The sequence below is a fragment of the Nicotiana tabacum genome, chromosome 11, assembly GCF_000715075.1.
Source record: "Nicotiana tabacum cultivar K326 chromosome 11, ASM71507v2, whole genome shotgun sequence".
Taxonomy (NCBI): domain Eukaryota; kingdom Viridiplantae; phylum Streptophyta; class Magnoliopsida; order Solanales; family Solanaceae; genus Nicotiana; species Nicotiana tabacum.
Genome location: NC_134090.1, coordinates 1,230,290 through 1,251,052, shown reverse-complemented (window position 1 = coordinate 1,251,052; position 20,763 = coordinate 1,230,290). Strand labels below are relative to the sequence as shown.

Here is a 20,763-nt window from a genome sequence, read left to right as displayed (position 1 = left end):
TTAATTATTAAAAGAAATTATTCTTCCTCCCGAATTTATCTCATAATAAATATACTCTTCTTCCGGAGGTACATAAGAAAATGTCCTCCTTTCTTGTGGAGCGGGCCGAACGCCTCGGCAGGATTGATGCATCTATGGATCGCGCCGCACGTCCCTCGGCAGTGTACACGACACTCTGGATCGGGCCGTACGTCCTCGGCAGAAATCGTTCTTAATAATAATAATAATTACGTGATACTTTAATAGTTTATTTCAGCTTGCAAAGCTAATTGATAAATTGGAAAATCCTTGGAATTTAATGAATTATTATTCTTGCTTGTTAAAGAATTAATTGTTATTCCTGTAAAAGATATTTAATTGATAAATTGGAAATTATTTGAATTGAAGAAATTTAATTAATATATTGAGAATTGTTGCATTTGAAGAAATTTGATTATTCCCGCTGATTAAATAAATTATTTTAAATTCTGTAAATTATGCTGATTTAAATATCCTAGTTGTATTTTAATTTTTATTATTGACCCATAGTGAGTGTCAAAGTCGGCCATCTCGTCTCTACCACTTCGAGATTAGGCTTGATATTTACTGGGTACACGTTGTTTACGTACTCATACTATACTTGCTGCACTTTTTGCGCAGGAACTAAGGCAAGTACTAGTGGGGGACATATCGCCTTACACCCACGTTATCATGGGGCATAGTGGTGAGCTGTTTTCTCTGATCCGTTCTGCAGCTACTAGTGTCTCTCTTTGTACTTTGATTATGTCTACTTTTATTTCAAGACAGCATTTGAGGTTTTGTATAATCTTCTAGATGCTCATACACTTGTTACACCAGGTCTTGGCACACACATTGGTAGAGTTTGGGTTTTATTATATTTTTCTTGGTTTTAAATTTTATCAATGTATGCTTAATTTAATAGTTGGCTTGCCTAGCTGTAGTGTTGGGCGTCATCACGACTTATAGGTAAAATTGGGTCGTGACAATTTCCAGACGGCTTTATTTTATTCACACCTTTCTTTGTATTTATTCTAGAAGCTCGTGCACTTGTGACACCAATTCTGGGATGGTATTTAGACACCGTTGTTTTTATGGATTATTCACTATATTTCAAACTTTGCTTCCGCATTTGTTTCTTGGATTATTAATAATTTAAAAATTGGTTAATATTATTCTAACATTGGCTTGCCTAGCAAGTGAAATGTTAGGCGCCATCACGGTCTGAAGGTGGGAATTTAGGGTCGTGACAGTTGGTATCAGAGCCCTAGGTTACATAGGTCTCACGAGCAATTAGTAGAGTCTGAAGGATCGGTACGGAGACGTCTGTACTTATCTCTCAGAGGCTATGAAGTTTAGGAACAATATCACTTCTTTCTTATTCTGTCGTACGATTTTATTCTATCATCGATGATTGAACCATTCTACTCTTATTCTCTCGCAGATGGTGAGAACACGTAATACCTCTACCGATGGACAGGGACCAGAACACCCGGTGGAAACTATGGCCAGGGGTAGAGGTCGAGGCCGAGGTCGTGCTAGAGGCCGAGGTAGAGCTCAGTCCAGAGCTCGAGCAGCTGCACCTGTTGAAGAACCTCAAGTGGTCCTTTAGGAGGAGGTTCCAGTTCAGAATGTACTAGTTGGACCGGTTCAGGTCCCGGAAGGATTCATAGCCACTCCAGTACTTCAGGACGCTCTAGTCTGTTTGGTAAGTCTTATGGAGGGCGTGGCCCATAATGGTACATTTCCAGTGGCACCAGCCATCTCACAGGCTGGGGGAGGAGCACAAACTCCTACTACTCCCGCTCCGGAGCAGATGGCTCCCCAGAATCAGGCTCCAGCAGCCCCGCCAGTTGGGGTAGTTTAGCCAGTTATTGCGGCACAGACCGGTGATACGCCTGCCATGTCTTTTGAGGCCTTATTGAGACTGGATAAGTTTACCAAGCTCTTTCCAGTTCACTTCAGTGGTATACCTTCTGAGGACCCACAGGATTATCTTGAACGCTGCCATGAGGTGCTGCGGAACATGGGTATAGTTGAGACCAATGGGGTTGATTTTGCTTGTATTTCAGATGACGGGTTCTGCCAAGAGGTCGTGGAGAGATTATACATTGACCTGACCAGTAGGATCACCTGCACTTACATAGGAGCAATTCTCTCAGCTATTTCTGTAAAAGTTCCTCCATATCACACTAAGAGAGGAATTCCGCAAGCAATTTGAGCGTCTACAGCAGGGCAGTATGACTGTTACTCAGTATGAGTCCCGTTTTGTGGATTTGGCCCGTCATGCTCTCTTTTTACTACCTATGGAGGGAGAGAGAGTGGGGAGGTTTATTAAAGGACTCACTCACCCTATCAGACTTCAGATGGCCAAGGAGACCGTAAGTGAGATTTCTTTTCAGGCGGCTACTAATGTCGCAAGGAGGATCGAGTTGGTTCTTTCACAGGAGAGAGGGCAGAGGTCTGATAAGAGGCCTCGTCAGTTCGGTGGTTTCAGTGGTGCCTCGTCTGGAGGCAGGGGTAATTTTGGTAGGGGTCATCCTCCCAGACTGTTTCATTCAGCACTTCATGTATCTCCCGGTGCTTCAGGGAGTCACGGTCCTATTATGCCTTACTCTAGGCAGCCAGTATTCAGTGCACATTCAGCTCCTATCAGTGCATCAGCACTCCAGAGTTACTACAGTGGTTATCCGGCCCATCTGGGTCAGCTTCAGCTTCAGCAGCCACGGCATCAGGATGGGTGTTATGAGTGTGGGAACATTGGTCACATCAGGAGGTATTTCCCTAGATTGGTGAGTAACAGATCTCAGCAAGATTCTCGTGACATCATACCGGCACCAGTTGCTTCACCGCCTGCTCAGCCAGCTAGAGGTAGGGGTCAGGCAGCTACAGGTAGAGGTCAGGCCATTAGAGGTGGAGGTCAGGCCGTTAGAGGTAGAGGCCAACCAGTTAGAGGTTTTCCCATGGATGCAGTTCAGAGTGGTGGGGCCCAGCCTCGATTTTATGCTTTTCCAGCTAGGCCTGAGGCTGAGTCATCTGATGCTGTGATCACAAGTATTATTCCAATTTTCCATAGACATGCTTCAGTTCTATTTGATCCAGGGTCTAGTTATTCCTATGTGTCCTCCTATTTTTTTTTCATATTTGGTTGTGCCTTGTGATTCTCTGAGTGCTTTTGTGTGTGTATCTACACCGGTGGGAGACTCTGTTATAGTAGATCATTTCTATCATTTGTGTATGGTTACTATTGGCAATCTTGAGACTAGTGTGGATCTTCTACTTCTTGATATGGTAGATTTTGATGTCATCTTGGGTATGGATTGGTTGTCTCCTTATCATGCTATATTGGATTGTCATGCCAAGATAGTGACCCTAGCCATGCCGGGGTTACCTCAGTTAGAGTGGAAAGGAACTCCTGGTCATTCTGCCAGCAGGGTTATTTCTTATATGAAAGCTCGGTGTATGGTAGAGAAAGGGTGTCTAGCCTATTTGGCTTATATTCGCGATCCCAGTGCGGATGTTCCTTCTATGGACTCAGTACGAGTTGTTCGTGACTTTCCAGAATTATTTCCTGCAGATTTGTCGGGGATGCCACCCGACAGAGATATTGAATTCTGTATTGATTTGGCTCCGGGCACTCAGCCCATTTCTATTCCACCATACCGTATGGCCCCGCCAGAGTTGAAAGAATTGAATGAGTAGTTACAAGACTTGCTTGATCAGGGATTCATTAGACCCAGTGTCTCACCCTGGTGCACCAGTATTATTTGTAAAGAAGAAAGATGGCTCTATGCGAATGTGTATAGACTATCGGTAGTTGAACAAGGCCAATATCAAAAATAAATATATACTGCCAAGAATTTATGACTTATTTGATCAGCTTCATGGTGCCAAGGTATTTTCGAAGATTGATTTGAGATCTGGTTACCATCAGTTGAAGATTAGGGCATCTGATGTCCCTGAGACAACATTTCGGACTCGGTATGGGCATTATGAGTTCCTAGTGATGTCATTTGGGTTGACAAATTCCCTAGCAACATTTATGGATTTGATGAATCGGGTGTTCAAGCCTTATTTGGATTCTTTTATGGTTGTATTCATTAATGATATCTTGATTTACTCCAGCAGTCGAGAGGAGCATGAGCAGCATCTTCGAAGTGTGCTTCACACTTTGAAGAATAATCAGTTATATGCCAAGTTTTTAAAATGTGAGTTTTGGTTAGACTCAGTTGCCTTTTTGGGGCATGTGGTATCGGCAGAAGGCATAAAGGTGGATCCTAAGAAGATTGAGGCTGTTCAGAATTGGCCTAGACCTACTTCAGTTAGGTTGATCCAGAGTTTCCTGGGTTTAGCAGGTTATTATCGTCGGTTCGTGGAAGGGTTTTTATCTATAGCAAGCCCATTTACCAGATTGACCCAGAAAGGTGTCCCATTCATATGGTCAGGCGAGTGTGAGTTGAGCTTTCAGAAGCTCAAGATCACTTTGACTACGGTACCAGTGTTGGTATTACCCACAGGTTCAGGATCGTATATGGTATATTGTGACGCATCTCACATTGGGCTTGATGCAGTATTAATGCAAGATGGCAAGGTAATTGCATATGTGTCGTGGCAGTTGAATGTTCACGAGAAGAATTATCATGTTCATGACTTAGAATTGGCAGTCATTGTTCATGCGCTGAAGATTTGGAGGCATTACCTCTACAGTATCTCGTGTGAGGTATTTACTGATCATCATAGCCTTCAGTATCTATCCAAACAAAAGGATCTTAATTTGAGGCAGAGAAGATGGTTGGAGTTGTTGAAAGACTATGATATCACCATTTTGTATCACCCCAGAAAGGCCAATATGGTGGCCGATGCTTTGAGTAGAAAGGCTATGAGTATGGGCAGTCTTGCGTATATTTCGGTTGGTGAGAGGCCATTAGCTGCAGATGTTCAGACTTTAACTAATCAGTTCGTGAGGTTAGATATTTCAGAACCCAGTCGGGTTCTAGCTTCTTTATATGAGCGCATCAGAGAGAGGCAGTATGATGATCCTCACTTACTTGTCCTTAAGGACACGGTGCAGCACAGTGATGCCAAACAAGTTATTATGGGGGAAGATGGGGTTTTGCGAATGCAGGGTCATATTTGTGTGCCTAATGTGGATGGGCTTCGTGAATTAATTCTTGAAGAAGCACACAGTTCCAGGTATTCTATTCATCTAGGTACCGCCAAAATGTATCAAGATTTGCGGCAACATTATTGGTGGAGGAGAATGAAAAAGGATATAGTTGCATATGTAGCTCGGTGTCTGAATTGTCAGCAAGTTAAGTACGAGCATCAGAGACCTGGTGGTTTGCTTCAGAAGTTAAAAATTCCTGAGTGGAAGTGGGAGCGTATCACTATGGATTTTGTTATTGGGCTCCCACGGACCCTGAGAAACTTTGACGCAGTTTGGGTCATTGTGGACAGGTTGACCAAGTCAGAACATTTCATTCCAGTGACAGTTACCTATTCTTCAGAGAGGTTAGCTGAAATATACATTCGTGAGATTGTCCGCCTTCACGGTGTGCCCGTGTCTATTATTTCAGATCGAGGTACGCAGTTTACCTTACATTTTTGGAGGGTTGTACAACATGAGTTAGGCATGCGGGTGGAGTTGAGTACAGTATTTCATCCACAGACAGACGGACAGTCAGAGCGCACTATTCAGATATTGGAAGATATGCTCTGCGCTTGTGTTATAGACTTTGGAGGCTCTTGGGATCATTTCTTGGCACGGAGTTTGCTTATAATAATAGCTACCAATCGAGCATTCAGATGGCTCTATATGAGGTATTATACGGAAGGCGATGCCGATCGCCAGTTGGTTGGTTTGAATCGGGAGAGGCTCGGTTGTTGGGTACCGATTTGGTACAGGATGTCTTGGATAAGGTCAAGATTATTCAGGATTGACTTCGCACAGCTCAGTCTAGGCAAAAGAGTTATGCCGACCGTAAAGTTTGTGATATTGCATTCATGGTTGGAGAAAGAATATTGCTCCGAGTTTCACCTATGAAAGTTGCAATGAGGTTCGGAAAGAAGGGCAAGTTGAGCCCTAGGTATATCGGACCCTTTGAAATTCTTGAAAGGGTGGGTGAAGTAGCCTACATGCTTGCATTACCACCTAGTTTATCAGTGGTTCATCCGGTGTTCCATGTGTCTATGCTCCGAAAATATTATGGTGATCCGTCCCATGTGTTAGATTTCAGCTCGGTCCAATTGGACAAAGATTTGACTTACGAGGAGGAGCCGATGGCTATTCTAGCCCGGCAGGTCCGACAGTTGAGGTCAAAGAAATATCCTTCAGTTCGGGTGCAATGGAGAGGTCAGCCGGTAGAGGCATCTACCTGGGATTCCGAGTCGGACATGCAGAGTAAATATCCACACTTATTCACCAGCTCAGGAATTTTGTTTTTTTTCTAACTCCGTTCGAGGACGAACGTTTGTTTTAGAGGTGAAGAATGTGATGACCCAAAATGTCATCTTTAAATTTAATAAGTAATTCTGTGTTCTAAGACCTCAAAAAGCACCATTTATCATCCTTGACTTGCGTGCGCAGTCCGAAAAAAATTTCGGAAAGTTTTCATGTGAAAAAAATAGATTAAAATGTGAAATAGAGCTTTAAAACTCAAGTGAGTTGACTTTGGTTAATATTTTTAGCAAACTGACCCGGATCAGTATTTTCACAGTTCTGGTAGCTCCGTATCGTGATTTGGGACTTGGGCGTATGCCCGAAATTTAATTTGGAGGTCCCTAACTCAAGTTATGACCATTTAACGGAACTAGCAATTTAAAGGCTAAAGATTCTAAGTTTGACCACGGGGTTGACTTTTTGATATCGGAGCTGGAATCCGATTCTGAAAATTTGAATAGCTCTATTATGTCATTTATGACTTGTGTGCCAAATTTGAAATCATTCCGGATTCATTTAATATGTTTTGGCACGAGATTTGTAAATTGAAATGTTTAAAACTCAAAGTTCGAATCGGGGTGTGAATTGTAATTCCAGCATTGTTTGACGTGATACAAGACCCCCGAGTAAGTCCGTATTATGTTATTGGACTTGTTGGTATATTCGTACGGGGTCCCGAGTAACCCGAGAGTGATACGGATTGAAATCGGATCAAGAATTGGACTTAAGCAAAATTTGTATTTTACCTTCTGTTGTAATCGCACCTGCGGATTTTTTCTCGCAGGTGCGAGCTCGCAGAAGCGAGGCTTCGATCGCAGATGCGACCGGGCTTGGCTGGGCAAAATTCCGCAGGTGCAGAAACCTGCACGCACCCGCGCGTCCGCAGAAGCGGACCAAATGATCGCAGAAGCGAAGGCAGCGCAGGTGCGCATTTTTCCTCCGCAGGTGCGAGGCCTCGCCTGGCAGCCCCCTTTCGCAGATGCGAGATCGCATGTGCGAGCCCAGGAACCGCAGGTGCGGAAATGCCTGGGCAGTGTATATATCGAAGAGTCCGACATTTTTACTCATTTTGGTCATTTTGAGCTCGGTTAAGGCGAATATTTGGGCGCTTTTCACGAAAAATATTGGGGTAAGTGTTCCTTATCCTATATTGATTATATTTCATGATTCCATACTCGTTTATATCATGAATCCGTGAATTTATGGAAGAAAAATCAGAATTTTCTAAAATCTTCCAAAAACGAAAAATTTAGATTTGAAGGTCCATTTGAAATCGGAATTGGACAATTTTTATATGGTTGAACTCGTGTCGGAACGGGTGTTCGGATTTGAAACGTGGGTCCTACTGCCGAATATTTTAATAAATTTTGAATTTTTATCCAGAAAATTTATAAATTCATATGGAATTAATTCCTATAATTAGTATTGAATATATCGAATTGTTTGTGAATAGATTTGAAACTTTTGGAGACAAATTTAAAAGAAAAAGTTGTGGTTGAGTAATTGATTGGAATTTGCAAAGCGAGGTAAGTGTCGTGGTTAACTTTGACTTGAGGGAATAGAACCCTTAAATTATTTGTTATGTGAATTGCATGTGAACGACGTATAGATGAGGTGACGAGTGTCTATACGTCGTCAAATTAATTGTTTGCCTGCTTACTTGAAAAATCATAAATTATTTTAAATTATGAATTAATTATTATAATAATTATTTCTCTCCTATTCTTTGTCAAATATTAATTCCTGAATTCCTGCATTAATTGTTACATACTATTTCAATTATGTGCCTTAATTGTTATTTGACATTTAGCATATTAAATAATAAACTGAATATTTTCTCCCTGATTTCCATAATAATTTGCTAAATGTCATTGTTTGCTTCATAATTAAATTATAATTATTGTATGCTTGTTGTCTTATAATTTTATATTAATTATTGCATTTATTGGGAAAATTTCTTCTATAAGAATTGGTAAATGGATATATTGGAGGATCGGGTTGCACGCCGCAACAGAATTGATTGAAATGGATATATTGGAAGATCGGGTTGCACGCCGCAACAGACTTATATAAAAGTCAATATTGGGGGATCGGATTGCATGCCGCAACAGACTTATATAAAAGTCAATATTGGGGGGATCGGATTGCACGCCGCAACAGACTTATATAAAAGTCAATATTGGGGGATCGGATTTCACGCCACAACAGACTTATTAAAAAGTCTATATATACTTGATTGAAATAAATATACGACAGACTTGATTAAAAGGAATATATTGGGAGAGCGGGTTGCACGCTGCAACAGAATTGAATGTGAATATATAGTGAGAGTGGGTTGCACGCTGTAATAGAATTGGTTAAAATAATAATGGATTATGACTGTTGAGTGGCTTCAATTATTATAAATGAGTTACCTGATTTATTTCTATTATTTGTTGTTGTTATTAATATTGCGTACAGGTTAATGTAAGTGAACTGCCTTAGCCTCGTCACTACTTCGTCGAGGTTAGGCTCAGCACTTACCAGTACATGGGGTCGGTTGTACTGATACTACACTCTGCACTTCTTGTGCAGATTCCGGAGTTGGTCCCAGCGGCGTACCATAGATTTGCTCGGATTTCGACTACCAGAGGAGACTTGAGGTATAATTGCATGGCGTCCGCAGTTCTGAAGTCCCCTTCTATTTTACTTTAGCTGTGTGTTTATTTCTAGACAGCTTTATTTTATTCAGACCTTTATTTGTATTTATTCTAGAAGCTCGTGCACTTGTGACACCAATTCTGGGATGGTATTTAGACACCGTTGTTTTTATGGATTATTCACTATATTTCAAACTTTGCTTCCGCATTTGTTTCTTGGATTATTAATAATTTAAAAATTATTTAAAAATTGGTTAATACTATTCTAACGTTGGCTTGCCTAGCAAGTGAAATATTAGGCGCCATCACGGTCCAAAGGTGGGAATTTCGGGTCGTGACAAAATAATAATTTCAAACTTTCCGACCGAATTCGGTTGGAAATTTGGAAAAATTTTAATAAAAAATTATTTTTGTACATTATATACAAGTATGACCAGGTGTTGGTCAAATTTGACCAATTTCCGACCGACAACATATTTTCGTCAGTAAATTTATTGAGTGCCGCGTATTTAATTCAAAGGACCACATACTCTATCTCAACTTTCGTTAAAAGCAGGGACAATTTTAAGCCTAAATTTGAAGCTATTTTTCGAAGATTTGAGCTATTTGATGATATTTTTTATGAGTTGAAGTTCGCAGAAGACGAAACTCAATGTTGGTACACAATATTATACAACATTACAAGAAGTGTATAACACTGTCGCAATAAAAATGATAGGCTACGCCACTGTAAACTTAAACGCATGACTAGATAAGTGTTTGCTATGGCTAGGGTTGTTTGTGTTTGCTATGGCTAAAAGGTGTACAATTTAATTTTACTTAAATTGTTAATAAATTATTTTAGACCGTAGTGGGAAAATTTAGCTGAACGCTGGTGCAGTGTTTGGTGGTAAATAGAAAGACAATTTTATGCCTTCACTGAGTTATTTTGTCAAACTAGATAATCCCAAGTGCCAAGTAATTTCAGTTTTCTTCACTTGAAAATATTCAATTTTATTATTTGTCAAAGTTTCTGAATACTTTAAGAAAATTGTCTGATCGCTTTTTCTTTCTAAATAGGCCATGACAATTCACTTCCAAGAGGAAATACTTATGGACATTCTTAGCAGGTTACTTGTGCGTTTTAAATGTGTTTCAAAATTTTGGAAGGTGTTAGTCTCTGATCCTTACTTTAAAATGAAGCCTCTTACTCATGCCAAGAGAATGACCCAAATTCCCAAAAATTCTTAATTGCAAAAGGGGCTTTGATAAGGATGATATGACGTTTAACTTCTATTGTTCTTCTTTATCGTCGCTTCAAGTGGTTGACGATGAACAAAAATTTGATTGCCCGTCAAGCTACATGCAAGCCAGTAATTTGCATGTTGTTTTGTTGTTGTGATGGGTTCGTTCTTCTCGAAGTTAGTTACTTCCCCATCCAGAATCTTCTCTAAAGGATTGTGTATTTGGATTGGGATATGACGAAACTAGTCATGACTATAAGATCCATAAGATTGACCTGAATGGGGGTGGTTCTTGCAAAATATCCAGTGAAATTGTCACGCTAAAAAGTGGTTCCTAGAGAAAAAATGATAAATATCCTACTGGCGTTCGCTGTGTGTAAGGTTTAATGGATTGTGGTATGAATTCTTTGGCATTGGTACATTAAGCATTTCGAATTCTAACGATGACACAAAAGCGGAAGAAGAAGAAATCAGTACCTCCTAATCAAAGAGTTGTGAGTTCTTTTCTCTATGGCTAAAAGGTGTATAATTTTATTTTACTTAAATTGTTAAAACTGTTATAGACCAGTTTATTTAACACTGGTGTGGTGTTAAATAGAAAGACAAATTTATGCCTTCACTGAGTTAGTTTGTCAAACTAGATACACCCAATTGCCAAGTAATTTCAGTTTTTTCCACTTGAAATATTCAATTTTGTTATTAGTTAATTGTAGAGAGAGAAACCCTAGCAAGCATTTCATTTCCGGATCCAAAATAGACCCGGTATTTTCATCTCCAAATCGATAAAGACTGAGTCTTTTCAATCAAAGCTTACCAATAAGAGAAGCCCTAACATTCAAAGAAAGATGACGCAGAAGAAGAAGAATGAGGTAAAATTAGCAAATAGTAGTTCTGCTCCAATGATACAAAAGGCGAAAGGTCAACAAAAGAAGAAGAAATCCGTTGCAAATACAAAAAAAGCTAATCTTTTCAATTAAATTATTATTAGCAATGGAGAAGATGCGACCCAAAAGTTCAATCACATCTCCAAAGGTATCTCTTTCTGCTTCTGCTGTGTGTGTGCGCGCTCGCACCTCGACTATTTCACCAGCTACCTCCTAACTCTGCTCATCAAATTCTGCTTTATTGTGCTTTATAACCAACCACAATTTTTAAATTAAATCAGGGAAGAGCATTGTGGAGCCATCAAATGATAACACGGATCGAATGGACGTTGATCTGGTGAGTTCTGATTTCTGGGTGGTATTGCTTACTTACCATTGAGTTTTTAAATTGTTGTTGGTTGGGAAATAGATGCTTGGTGTGTTAGACATTTTCCGAGGTTATGATTAACAACATTAAAGACAACATTTTTCAAGGAAGGAAGATATTATGGCTAGCTAACAACGCCAATTCTATATATTCTTTCTCATCCTCATTGGAAAAAATAGGAACGATGGCTTAATTTTCTTTCATTAGTTCTTTTCTTCTTTTTTTTGTGATTGAAAAGAGTTTGCTAGTGTTAGAGTTATGCAATTTTGCATCTGAGAAATTACTGGAATTGTTGATCAGGTGAATCCAGGGTGTTACTTAAAATTTAGTCCAATTGTTATTGGTTGGACTTAGATTCTATTTGTAGGTTTATTTGCTCTGATTAAAAGGTGTATTCCCGTGTTTAATTCACTTTAAATTGTTCAAAATGTTTTAGATCCCAGTGGAGAAACTTACCTAAACCATGGTTGCAGTGTTTTGTGGTAAATAGGAAGAATGGGAATAACGCATGCTATTTTTTCCTGTAATTTTTTCCTAACTCGTCCAGTCACTGGAGTTCCATGGAACTTTAGAGCACATCCGCCCCAGTGAAACAACAACAACAACAAGCTGACAAATCACATCAGTGGCTTCATTCATATAAATATAATGTCACACTAGAAAACAATGTGAAATTTATGCCTTTTATTCTCCAGTGTTATAAATAGCGCTCGCCTCAGCGCTAATAGCGTGAGGCGAGGCGATGCGAGCAGCCTGCGCTATTTTGGTTCTGTTGCGTTGCGATTGTAAAAGGCGAGCGCCTCTGCCTGCGTAGCGAGAGGCGCTGTGTAGCGAGAGGCGAGCTGTGGCGTTGCTTTTTGAAAATAAAGAAAGAAAAAGGCTTAGATATTTTTAAAAAAAAAGACCAACGACTTAAAACATTAGGGTTGCAGCGATTTCATGTTTCTTTCTTCTTCAACCTTCTAACAACAGAGCAGCCAAGACCACCCAGCCCAGGTAAGCTTCTCTTCTTCTTCGACTTCCTTTCTTCTTCTTCTTCTTCTTCTTTCTTCCTTCTTCTTTCTCCTTTCTTTCTTTCTTTCTTTCTTCCTTTTCCTTCTTCTTCTCTTCTTCTTTCTATTTTTTTTGCTCTGTTTTTTGTCGAGCAACAGTGCAGAGCAGAGAGTCTGTTGCTCTGTTTTTTTTAGTTTTTCTTCTTCTTCTGACCTTCTCTTCTTCTTTCTATTTTTTTTGCTCTGTTTTTTGTCAAGCATCAGTGTAGCAAAAAACAAAACAGAGAGTATGTTTATGCTCTGTTTTATTTTTTCGTCTTTCTTCTTCTTCTGATCTTCTCTTTATTTTTTTTTTGCTCTGTTTTTGATTGAGCAGCAGTACTGCACCCTGTTTTTGCAGAGGCAAAGGCAGAGAACTTCTAACTTCAAACCTGAAATTTCCTCCTTTTTCAGTTATAGAGTAGAATTAATTGCATATTGTGAATTGATATATTTATTAATCTATTATTGTTATTGAGTTTTTAGTTATATATATAATATTTTAGTTTTTTGTATAAATTGTCGCTTCACATAAAAAAGGCGAGCGCTTCGCTGCGCGCCTCTCGCCTCAGTGAAGCGGGCCCTCGTCGCTATTTGTCGCCACACGCTATCCAAAACACTGTTATTCTCACACCAATCTTGTGGAGTCCAGTTTGACAAGATAACTCGGTGAAGGCATAAAACTTTATGCCTTTTATTTTCACACCAATTTTATGCCATCACCGAGTTATCTTGTTAAACTGGACACCATAACTATAGCCAAGGCTTCAAACATGAGTGAAATTCTTGAAGTACATGGCTCATCTGTTGCTTACTTGGTGCCACTGCCAATTGCGGAGTAATTTCAATTTTCTCCACTTGAAATATTCAATTTTATTATTAGTTAGTAGATAGCAGAAATGGAAATAATTGCAGGTTTATCTTTTCTGACTCTTGGTAAGATGTCTAATATTTGAGTACTTTTAAAAAAATTGTCTGATTGCTCTTTTTTTGGCCTAGTTTTTTGTCCTATCTAGGCCACGGCAACTCACTTCCAAGAGGAAGTACTTATGGACAACCACAGTAGGCTACCTGTGCAGTCTCTTCTTCGATTCAAATGCGTTTCAAAATTTTGGAATACATTGATCTCGGAGCCTTACTTTAAGATGAAGCATCTCAATCATGCCAAGAATGACCAAGATTCCCAAAAATTTCTTATTAACCATATGTGCCCTAAGGATAACATATTTTCCATGTATTGTGTTCCTTTATCATCAGTTCAACCGGTTGAGAAGGTACAAAAACTTGATTGCCCTTCAAACCTTAAACCATGGCGATGCACAATCCATTGTTATTGCGATGGCTTGGTTGTTATCGAGGTTCCTGATAATTTGGATAATGAGAGCTCCATACTTTTGCTGTGGAACCCCTCCACAAGAGAATCGTTAGTACTTCCCCCTCTAGAATTTCCACCAGAGGGAGATTCTCGTTTGGGATTGGGTTATGACTCAACCAGTGGTGAGTATAAGATCCTTCATATTCGGGATGGCTTAGGTGGTTGCAAATTACCTAGTGAAATTCTCACGCTGAAAGGTGGCTCCTGGAGAAGCATTGATGAACATCCTCGTGGCATTTGCACTGTGTTGTTAGGTATGCAGCCTTTGCCATTTGTACATGAGGCATTTCATTGGATCGCTATTTTGAAGAAGTTGAAGTGTTTCGTGGTGGTTTCGTTTAGTATTTCAAATGAAGTGTGTTCATCCAATGTTCCGTAGGCCCTAGCATAGTAATTGAAATTTGCAAAAAAGATAATTCGAATGTATTTTGTGGATTAAGTTACTATATCTCTAGTCTCATTGTTTTTTAATCATATGCCCTGTACCTCATAACTTTATTGGGATATCTTTATCAGTAAATGCCTCTTAATTGTATCGTTATCAGGAATGCTGGAAAATATTACTAGTAATGTCTACTTTAGCCACTCTCGTGTAGTCCCCTTCCCCTTATTTTATTTTTTAAAATTTTGATCGTTCTTTGTCACAATTTATCCCCAGCATAATTACTATTTGAAAATCATATTTGTTCTTATTTTACTATAGGTTCCACAATTTTCTGTTCTAACAAGCAAATTACCATGGCAAAATGAGATTAAAAAACTGAACTTTTATATCGTTTCATGCATTTGAACAAGCAAATTTTATATATTTAAAGTTAAAGAAACTGAAATCAATGCAAATATTATATAGTTGTAAAATTACCATGGCTAAATGAGGGGGAAAAAAGTTTCTCAGAGAATCAACTAGAGCGATTTCATTGCTAAGAAAGAAGTGGTTAACCCCATTTTGAGTTGTCAAAACTCAAAATATACCCAGTAAGCACACCATCCAAAGACAGATTTTTACATGGAAATGTAAACTTTGCGATATTTATATGCACTGAATTAACTTTGCAGAATATTGCAGATAAACACAGAGCGATCCTCATGTATCAAGATACAACAATAATCAGTCATGGGTGTAACTCACTAATAGACTATAAATGAATGGCCCATTGCTGACTTATTAAAAGAAATTAATGACCCATCTTTTGCTCTTCTGTTGTCAAACTAAGCAAGGACAATCAGCGCAATAATATGTTATGCAGCTTAAAGAGGAGCTGCAAGTTTCATCAGCAGCAGCAACAAGAACGTGGTAGCAGCCGAAATGCCCAGATCCCTGCTATGGCGTTTTCTTGCCCACGCTAGCTCAGGATCTTGAAAGCTTTATAACCTCTCAATGTCAAAAAGAGAGCAAGGTGACTGCCACTATAAAAGCTTCAATCTACCAGTATGTATGATGACTATTTAGTATTATACCCTAACACGCCAATTCTGGTTTATTAGGACTCCATGCATTGAGAGGGTGCAGAGGTCATTCCCAGCCTCCATACCTGCATGTCGTAACAAAACACAACTGCATCATTTGTGAATCATAAATCTATAAAAAATTAACCAAGTACAATACAGCAACAGGGAAGTTCAATATTAATTGCACGTTCGCTAACTGTACAAACAAAAGTCAAGATTTGAGATCATAAAGCACATCTTTTAGTTGAATATTGTTTTTTATACGCAGTTTTATAGTTTAATATTGTTATAATAGGAAGATGGGGTTTTTCAGTGAAGTACCATGAGCTCTACATGTCTAGCGCGGTTTTAAATTGTTATAACAGAAAAACATCATCAATAGATGCAAACAGGGAGTTGGAGTTTACCAGTAAAGCATACCATGAGCACCACATATCTCTACTTTGAGTCATTCTCAGACAAGGGCACAGCACTAGACATTAAATGTGTAAAGAAATCATCAGTAAAGCCTCCCTGAGAAGAAACGAATAGTAAGCAGGATCCTGAGATCTCAAAGGTAAACAATCTACAGTTTATTACATCTCAAATAAGAACAAATATATTGAAAACATATGCATGAAGGTACTTATCCATCATAACTCTTAAGTCTTTACCATGATATTTAGCTTTTACAAAGCTCCTTCTGATGGAAGGACAGTTTCGAGGAGTTATGCCATAAATCCATCAACAGCTTCCGCCGAAGCTGCATGTCACTCATTCTATTCTAAAGTTCTTCATTGTTAGCGCCCAAAGTATCAAAGAAGTACAGACAGCTGTATGTACAAACAAAGAAGATAGCAGTAAGATATCTAATTATGCTCAAAGAATTTGAATTCTAAGATAGGGAATACCCATTTAGAGTTGGGACAAAATTTCCAAGATTGTGGTGAATTAACTTAGAGAAATAGTAAAGCATTAATCTTGTAGTGGTTACTTACTTAACAGGATTGGTGTGATTAAAAAAGGAGGCAAGACTAAAAGAGGGTCTAACCGGTTCTTCAATGTTGCATTCAACACAACATAAGCTAGCTCCTCAAATTCCTGATGCTAAAATGGTTAAAAGCCTGCTTATACCTAGCTCTGTTCGATTACCTCCAGTTTAAAAAATGAAAATAAAAAGAGAAAGGTAACTTTGATGATATCAGACTGTAATATGGAAGTCCTTGCCCCAAGTCTACTCAAACTCAAAATTGGAACTTTCAGCACAAATGCAACACTTGACAAAAGAGTAGGCGTTAGTAGTTAAATTAACCACAAAACACAGTATATTTGCTCTTCCTCTTACTTGAGGACAGCAACTCAAACTGGGTTCAGATGGACAAGTAATCACTTACAAAATATAAATATGATAAGGGTAACTAATTCAATCAATTTCTTCTTTTTTATTGAACATAGAGAAGAAAATTGCTCAAATCAATTGAGTAAAATATCACTCAAATTTTCAATCTTTTACCATTCAAAACTACAACAAAGTAATAGCACGAAATTTTACATCATGTAAGAGGCCACTTACATATGCGCCTGTTCGTAGAAACACTGGCGACTTGGAAAATGTACCACAAAAAAAAAGGTTTCAATACCTGCACAATAAAGAAACACCATTAACCAGTAATATCTACATATTTCACCTAAATAGATGATAATGTCTTAAGTGATGAATAAAAATTAGTTTACCAAACAACGGAAACAAAAGAAGGAAGTAACCCAAGTAAGTAAGTTTAACAGTGAAAGGAATGCCCACACGCAATCTTCAGTATCACTTTTAGGTTCCCAGCTGATATACAACAACAACCACACAGTATAATCCCACAAGTGGGGTCTGAGGAGGGTAGGATGAACGCAGCCTTACCCCTACCTTGGAAGGGCAGGGAGACTGTTTCCGAGGTTCCCAGCTGATATATTCTCAGAAAGTAGGACACAAACTTTATGAACATGTATCATATGATTGAACATATAGGGTGAGGTCATGCATCTAACTAGGATTTTCCTTTAAAGCAAAGACTATTCCATAGGTAAAATAACCAGCTACTGGCGGCAAGAACTGTGACTCTGATAAGATCAGGTGACCATCAAAGCACAGCATCATGCGATTCTTAAAATAGCTTCATTACTGCATTAACAATAGTAATAAGGACCGATAATAATAGGGCAAAAGTGATAACAGTGGGGAAGCTGATTATACAGCATCGTCCTACTCAGGCACATCATGCTGAAAAGCTATCAGACTGTTAGCATACAAAAGATGTCTCAAGTTAGATTAACAAAAAGATACCTGCAGTTTATGTCTCTGTCATGTTGTCAACAATTTCCTTCAAGTCTTTTAAACTGCAACCCGGTGTTCTTTCTATTCCTCTCTTCTTCATCCTCTTCTTTGTCTGAGCTACTTCATCCCAACGACCAGCTGCAGCATATATGTTGACAAGCAACAAATAATGCCAAAAATTCTTGGGATCTTCCTCAATCAACTTATTTGCAATTTGTTCTCCTAAACTTACATCCCTTCCAAAGCGGGCTGAGCCAAGTAATTCAGACCACAATGCGGATTCCAGTGGTAAATTGCTCTCCGCCGGTATGTCCTTCAGTATTTTTATTGCCTCTGGCATTAGGCCAACATCTGCCAGAAGATTAGCCATGCACCAATAATGTGCAAAATTGGGCTTTATACCAAACAAATCACTCATGTCGCCAAAGTGTGTTCTTGCTTCTGCTAACAGTCCTTCACGGGCACAAGCGCATAAGACACCCACAAATGTGATTTCATCTGGAAGCACAAGATCCCCATCACCTTGCTTCATGTTCTTAACATGATCTTTTTCTGTACCTTGTAATCTACTACTCAGCAAGTCTGCATACAGACTAAGCCCATCTTTCGGGTTCCCATGAATGCAATACCCCAAAATCATTGCATTCCAGCAGACTATGTTCTTGACCGACATCTGATCAAAAATTAAACGAGCAATTTCTGCTCTTCCGCATCTACTATACATATGGATTAAAGTCGTACTAGTAATCAAATTCAAATCTTTAGATACCTTAATAAGACACCCGTGAACAGATTTTCCTTCTCTCATCCGAGCTGACCGAGCACAAGCAGTAAGCACAATAACTACAGTCGCATCATTCCCGTTCAATCCCCTCAGTGCCATTTCTCGGAACAACTTTAGGCACTTCCCAGGGTTATTCAAATTCAAATACCCGTTCATCATGACATTCCACCCAACTAAATTCCTCACCGGCATTGCATCAAACAACTGCCTAGCAACCACTAATTCACCCACTTTCACATATCCATTCACAATGCTGTTCCAAGACACAGCATCCCTCTGCGGCATTTCATCAAACACCTGTCTAGCAAGACCAATAAATCCACAACAACTATAAAAATGCACCAAAGAATTCTGAACATGCAAAACTCCATCAACACCATTTTTCATTAATTGTCCATGACACTTCTGACCCAAATCCAAATTACCCGCCTTAGCACAAGAACTCATGAGGGGCGGGAACGTAAAACTATTAGGCAAGAACCCATTTTTAAGCCTTTGGAAATAGAACACAACAGCATTATGTGGCACAGAACTACAAACATAAGCTTTTATAACAGTATTAACAGAAAAAGTATCAGGAAAATCAATGCATTTAAATACCAAAGCAGTATATTCAACATTACAATGTTGAGTACAGAGATTCAAAAATCTGCAAGAAAATGAAGGGTTCTGTACTTGTAAAAGACCAGTGATTATCAAATGAGCTTGGATTTGAAAGAGCTGAGGTAAGCTTTGACAAGAATCCAGAAATTCCAAAGTTTTGGAGTGATGAGAAGCTGAATATGAAGAGAATAGCGATGGTTTTGTGGCAGAGAAATGAGAAGGGGTTGTGAATGGGATTAAGTGTTTAATGGAAATTCTTGCTGCCATTCATTACTATGGTTTTTGGATTAAAAAAATCAACAGAATTTATAAGCAAATACCCAAAACTCCAAAAGAGGTACTTACAAAGAAAGTTGAAATCTTTGTAAAATTTGAAGAGGGAAGAGGGAGGGTGGACAAGCCAAAAAACGAAGAAGAACGGCAGGGGATTTTTCTGAAGCGTTTTTTTATTTTATTTTTGGGCTTGAAGGTGGAATATGGGCTTGCAATACTCAATTTGGACGGCCCAATTACATGGACCCAATGGAAATGTATCTTAAGGTCTCATATATTAATCTTAATCATTTAAATTTTAGTTTTTCAGTGTATTTGAATTTATGACTTACTAATTATTCGAATCTTAATCAATAAGTATATTTTTTTTATAATCACTTAATCGGTCTAAATAGTTCTGAATTATCACTTTGTTATAATTAAGATCTATAAAAAAGTTTTGATATTATTAAAATGTTATTCATTTGAAGATTTCAGAAATGAAAAGATTTCACTACTATTCTATTCGCTCCCACCGCTACTCGCCACCTTCGCCCATTACTATCAACTACCATAAATCACAAGACCACAATTACTGTTACGGTCAATCACTACAGTCAGTCGTCACCATTACAAGTCATTAATTTACAATCATCACCACTAACTATCATTAGCAGAACCACCACTATTAGAACCACTGCTATTAATCGCCTATCACTATTATGTATCTCCTTCATCCACCACAATTATCATCCATCGACATTAATTACCGCCATCTACCACCATCTTTAACCATTACTATCGGATATTATCATCACTAGCTAATCCACAACCACCATTACCACCAAATGCTATCGTCAATCATCACCACAAGTATCAGTATTAGCCATCACCACCTCTGACCGCTATTCTTTTATTATTTTATTTATATAATATTAGATAAATCAGTTATTTCAACTTTGATATTTTTTATATATTCACATGTTGAGAAATATAAGCTTTCCTAATTCATTGATATTCAAATTTTAATATAACATTTTAATGTATATTCAGATCCATTCGTCTTAATTTTAATTAAAAAATGTGCCTTACTCTAAGTCATGGCTTGTGAGGTTTATGTTAGATGCTTCAAGGAGAATCAATCCATTACACTAGACAACTCACAACTAGAAGAGAAAGAGGGGAATTTTCCACCTTTTTAGCTTTATGTTTTCTTCTCGAGTCGGTGATCTTGATGCTGTAAAGACTATATGCTACAATCCCATATCTCTTAGTCAATTGACAACTCTGACCCTTTAAACTAAATATATTTTCCAAGTGGAGTACAAAGAATCTTATAGCATATCTTGATATAAAAAACAAATGGTATGTAATAAACATGAGGGCAAACTAGTCAATATGAAATATGATTTGCATAC

General features: G+C 38.5%; 1 protein-coding gene and 1 pseudogene across 6 annotated transcripts; one reads left to right on the top strand and one right to left on the bottom strand.

Moving 5' to 3' along the window:
• Nucleotides 1-10,798: 10,798 nt before the first annotated feature.
• Nucleotides 10,799-14,525, top strand: LOC107761980 (F-box protein CPR1-like; annotated as a pseudogene).
• Nucleotides 14,526-14,842: 317 nt separating this feature from the next.
• LOC107828948 (pentatricopeptide repeat-containing protein At3g51320-like) lies at nucleotides 14,843-19,517 on the bottom strand. Of its 6 annotated transcripts, XM_016656347.2 has the most exons (6): nucleotides 17,716-19,511; nucleotides 16,957-17,023; nucleotides 16,435-16,507; nucleotides 16,058-16,216; nucleotides 15,812-15,917; nucleotides 14,843-15,487 (listed from the first exon to the last, which is right to left on the bottom strand). In XM_016656347.2, the coding sequence occupies exon 1, from the start codon at nucleotides 19,358-19,360 to the stop codon at nucleotides 17,723-17,725; it is 1,638 nt and encodes a 545-aa protein (XP_016511833.2). In that variant the 5' UTR covers nucleotides 19,361-19,511; the 3' UTR covers nucleotides 14,843-15,487; nucleotides 15,812-15,917; nucleotides 16,058-16,216; nucleotides 16,435-16,507; nucleotides 16,957-17,023; nucleotides 17,716-17,722. The 6 variants fall into 6 exon arrangements, with proteins under 6 accessions (XP_016511833.2, XP_075080708.1, XP_016511835.2 ...); XM_075224607.1 differs by lacking the exon at nucleotides 16,435-16,507 and having other exon boundaries at nucleotides 15,825-15,917; nucleotides 17,716-19,517; XM_016656349.2 differs by lacking the exon at nucleotides 16,435-16,507.
• Nucleotides 19,518-20,763: the final 1,246 nt, after the last annotated feature.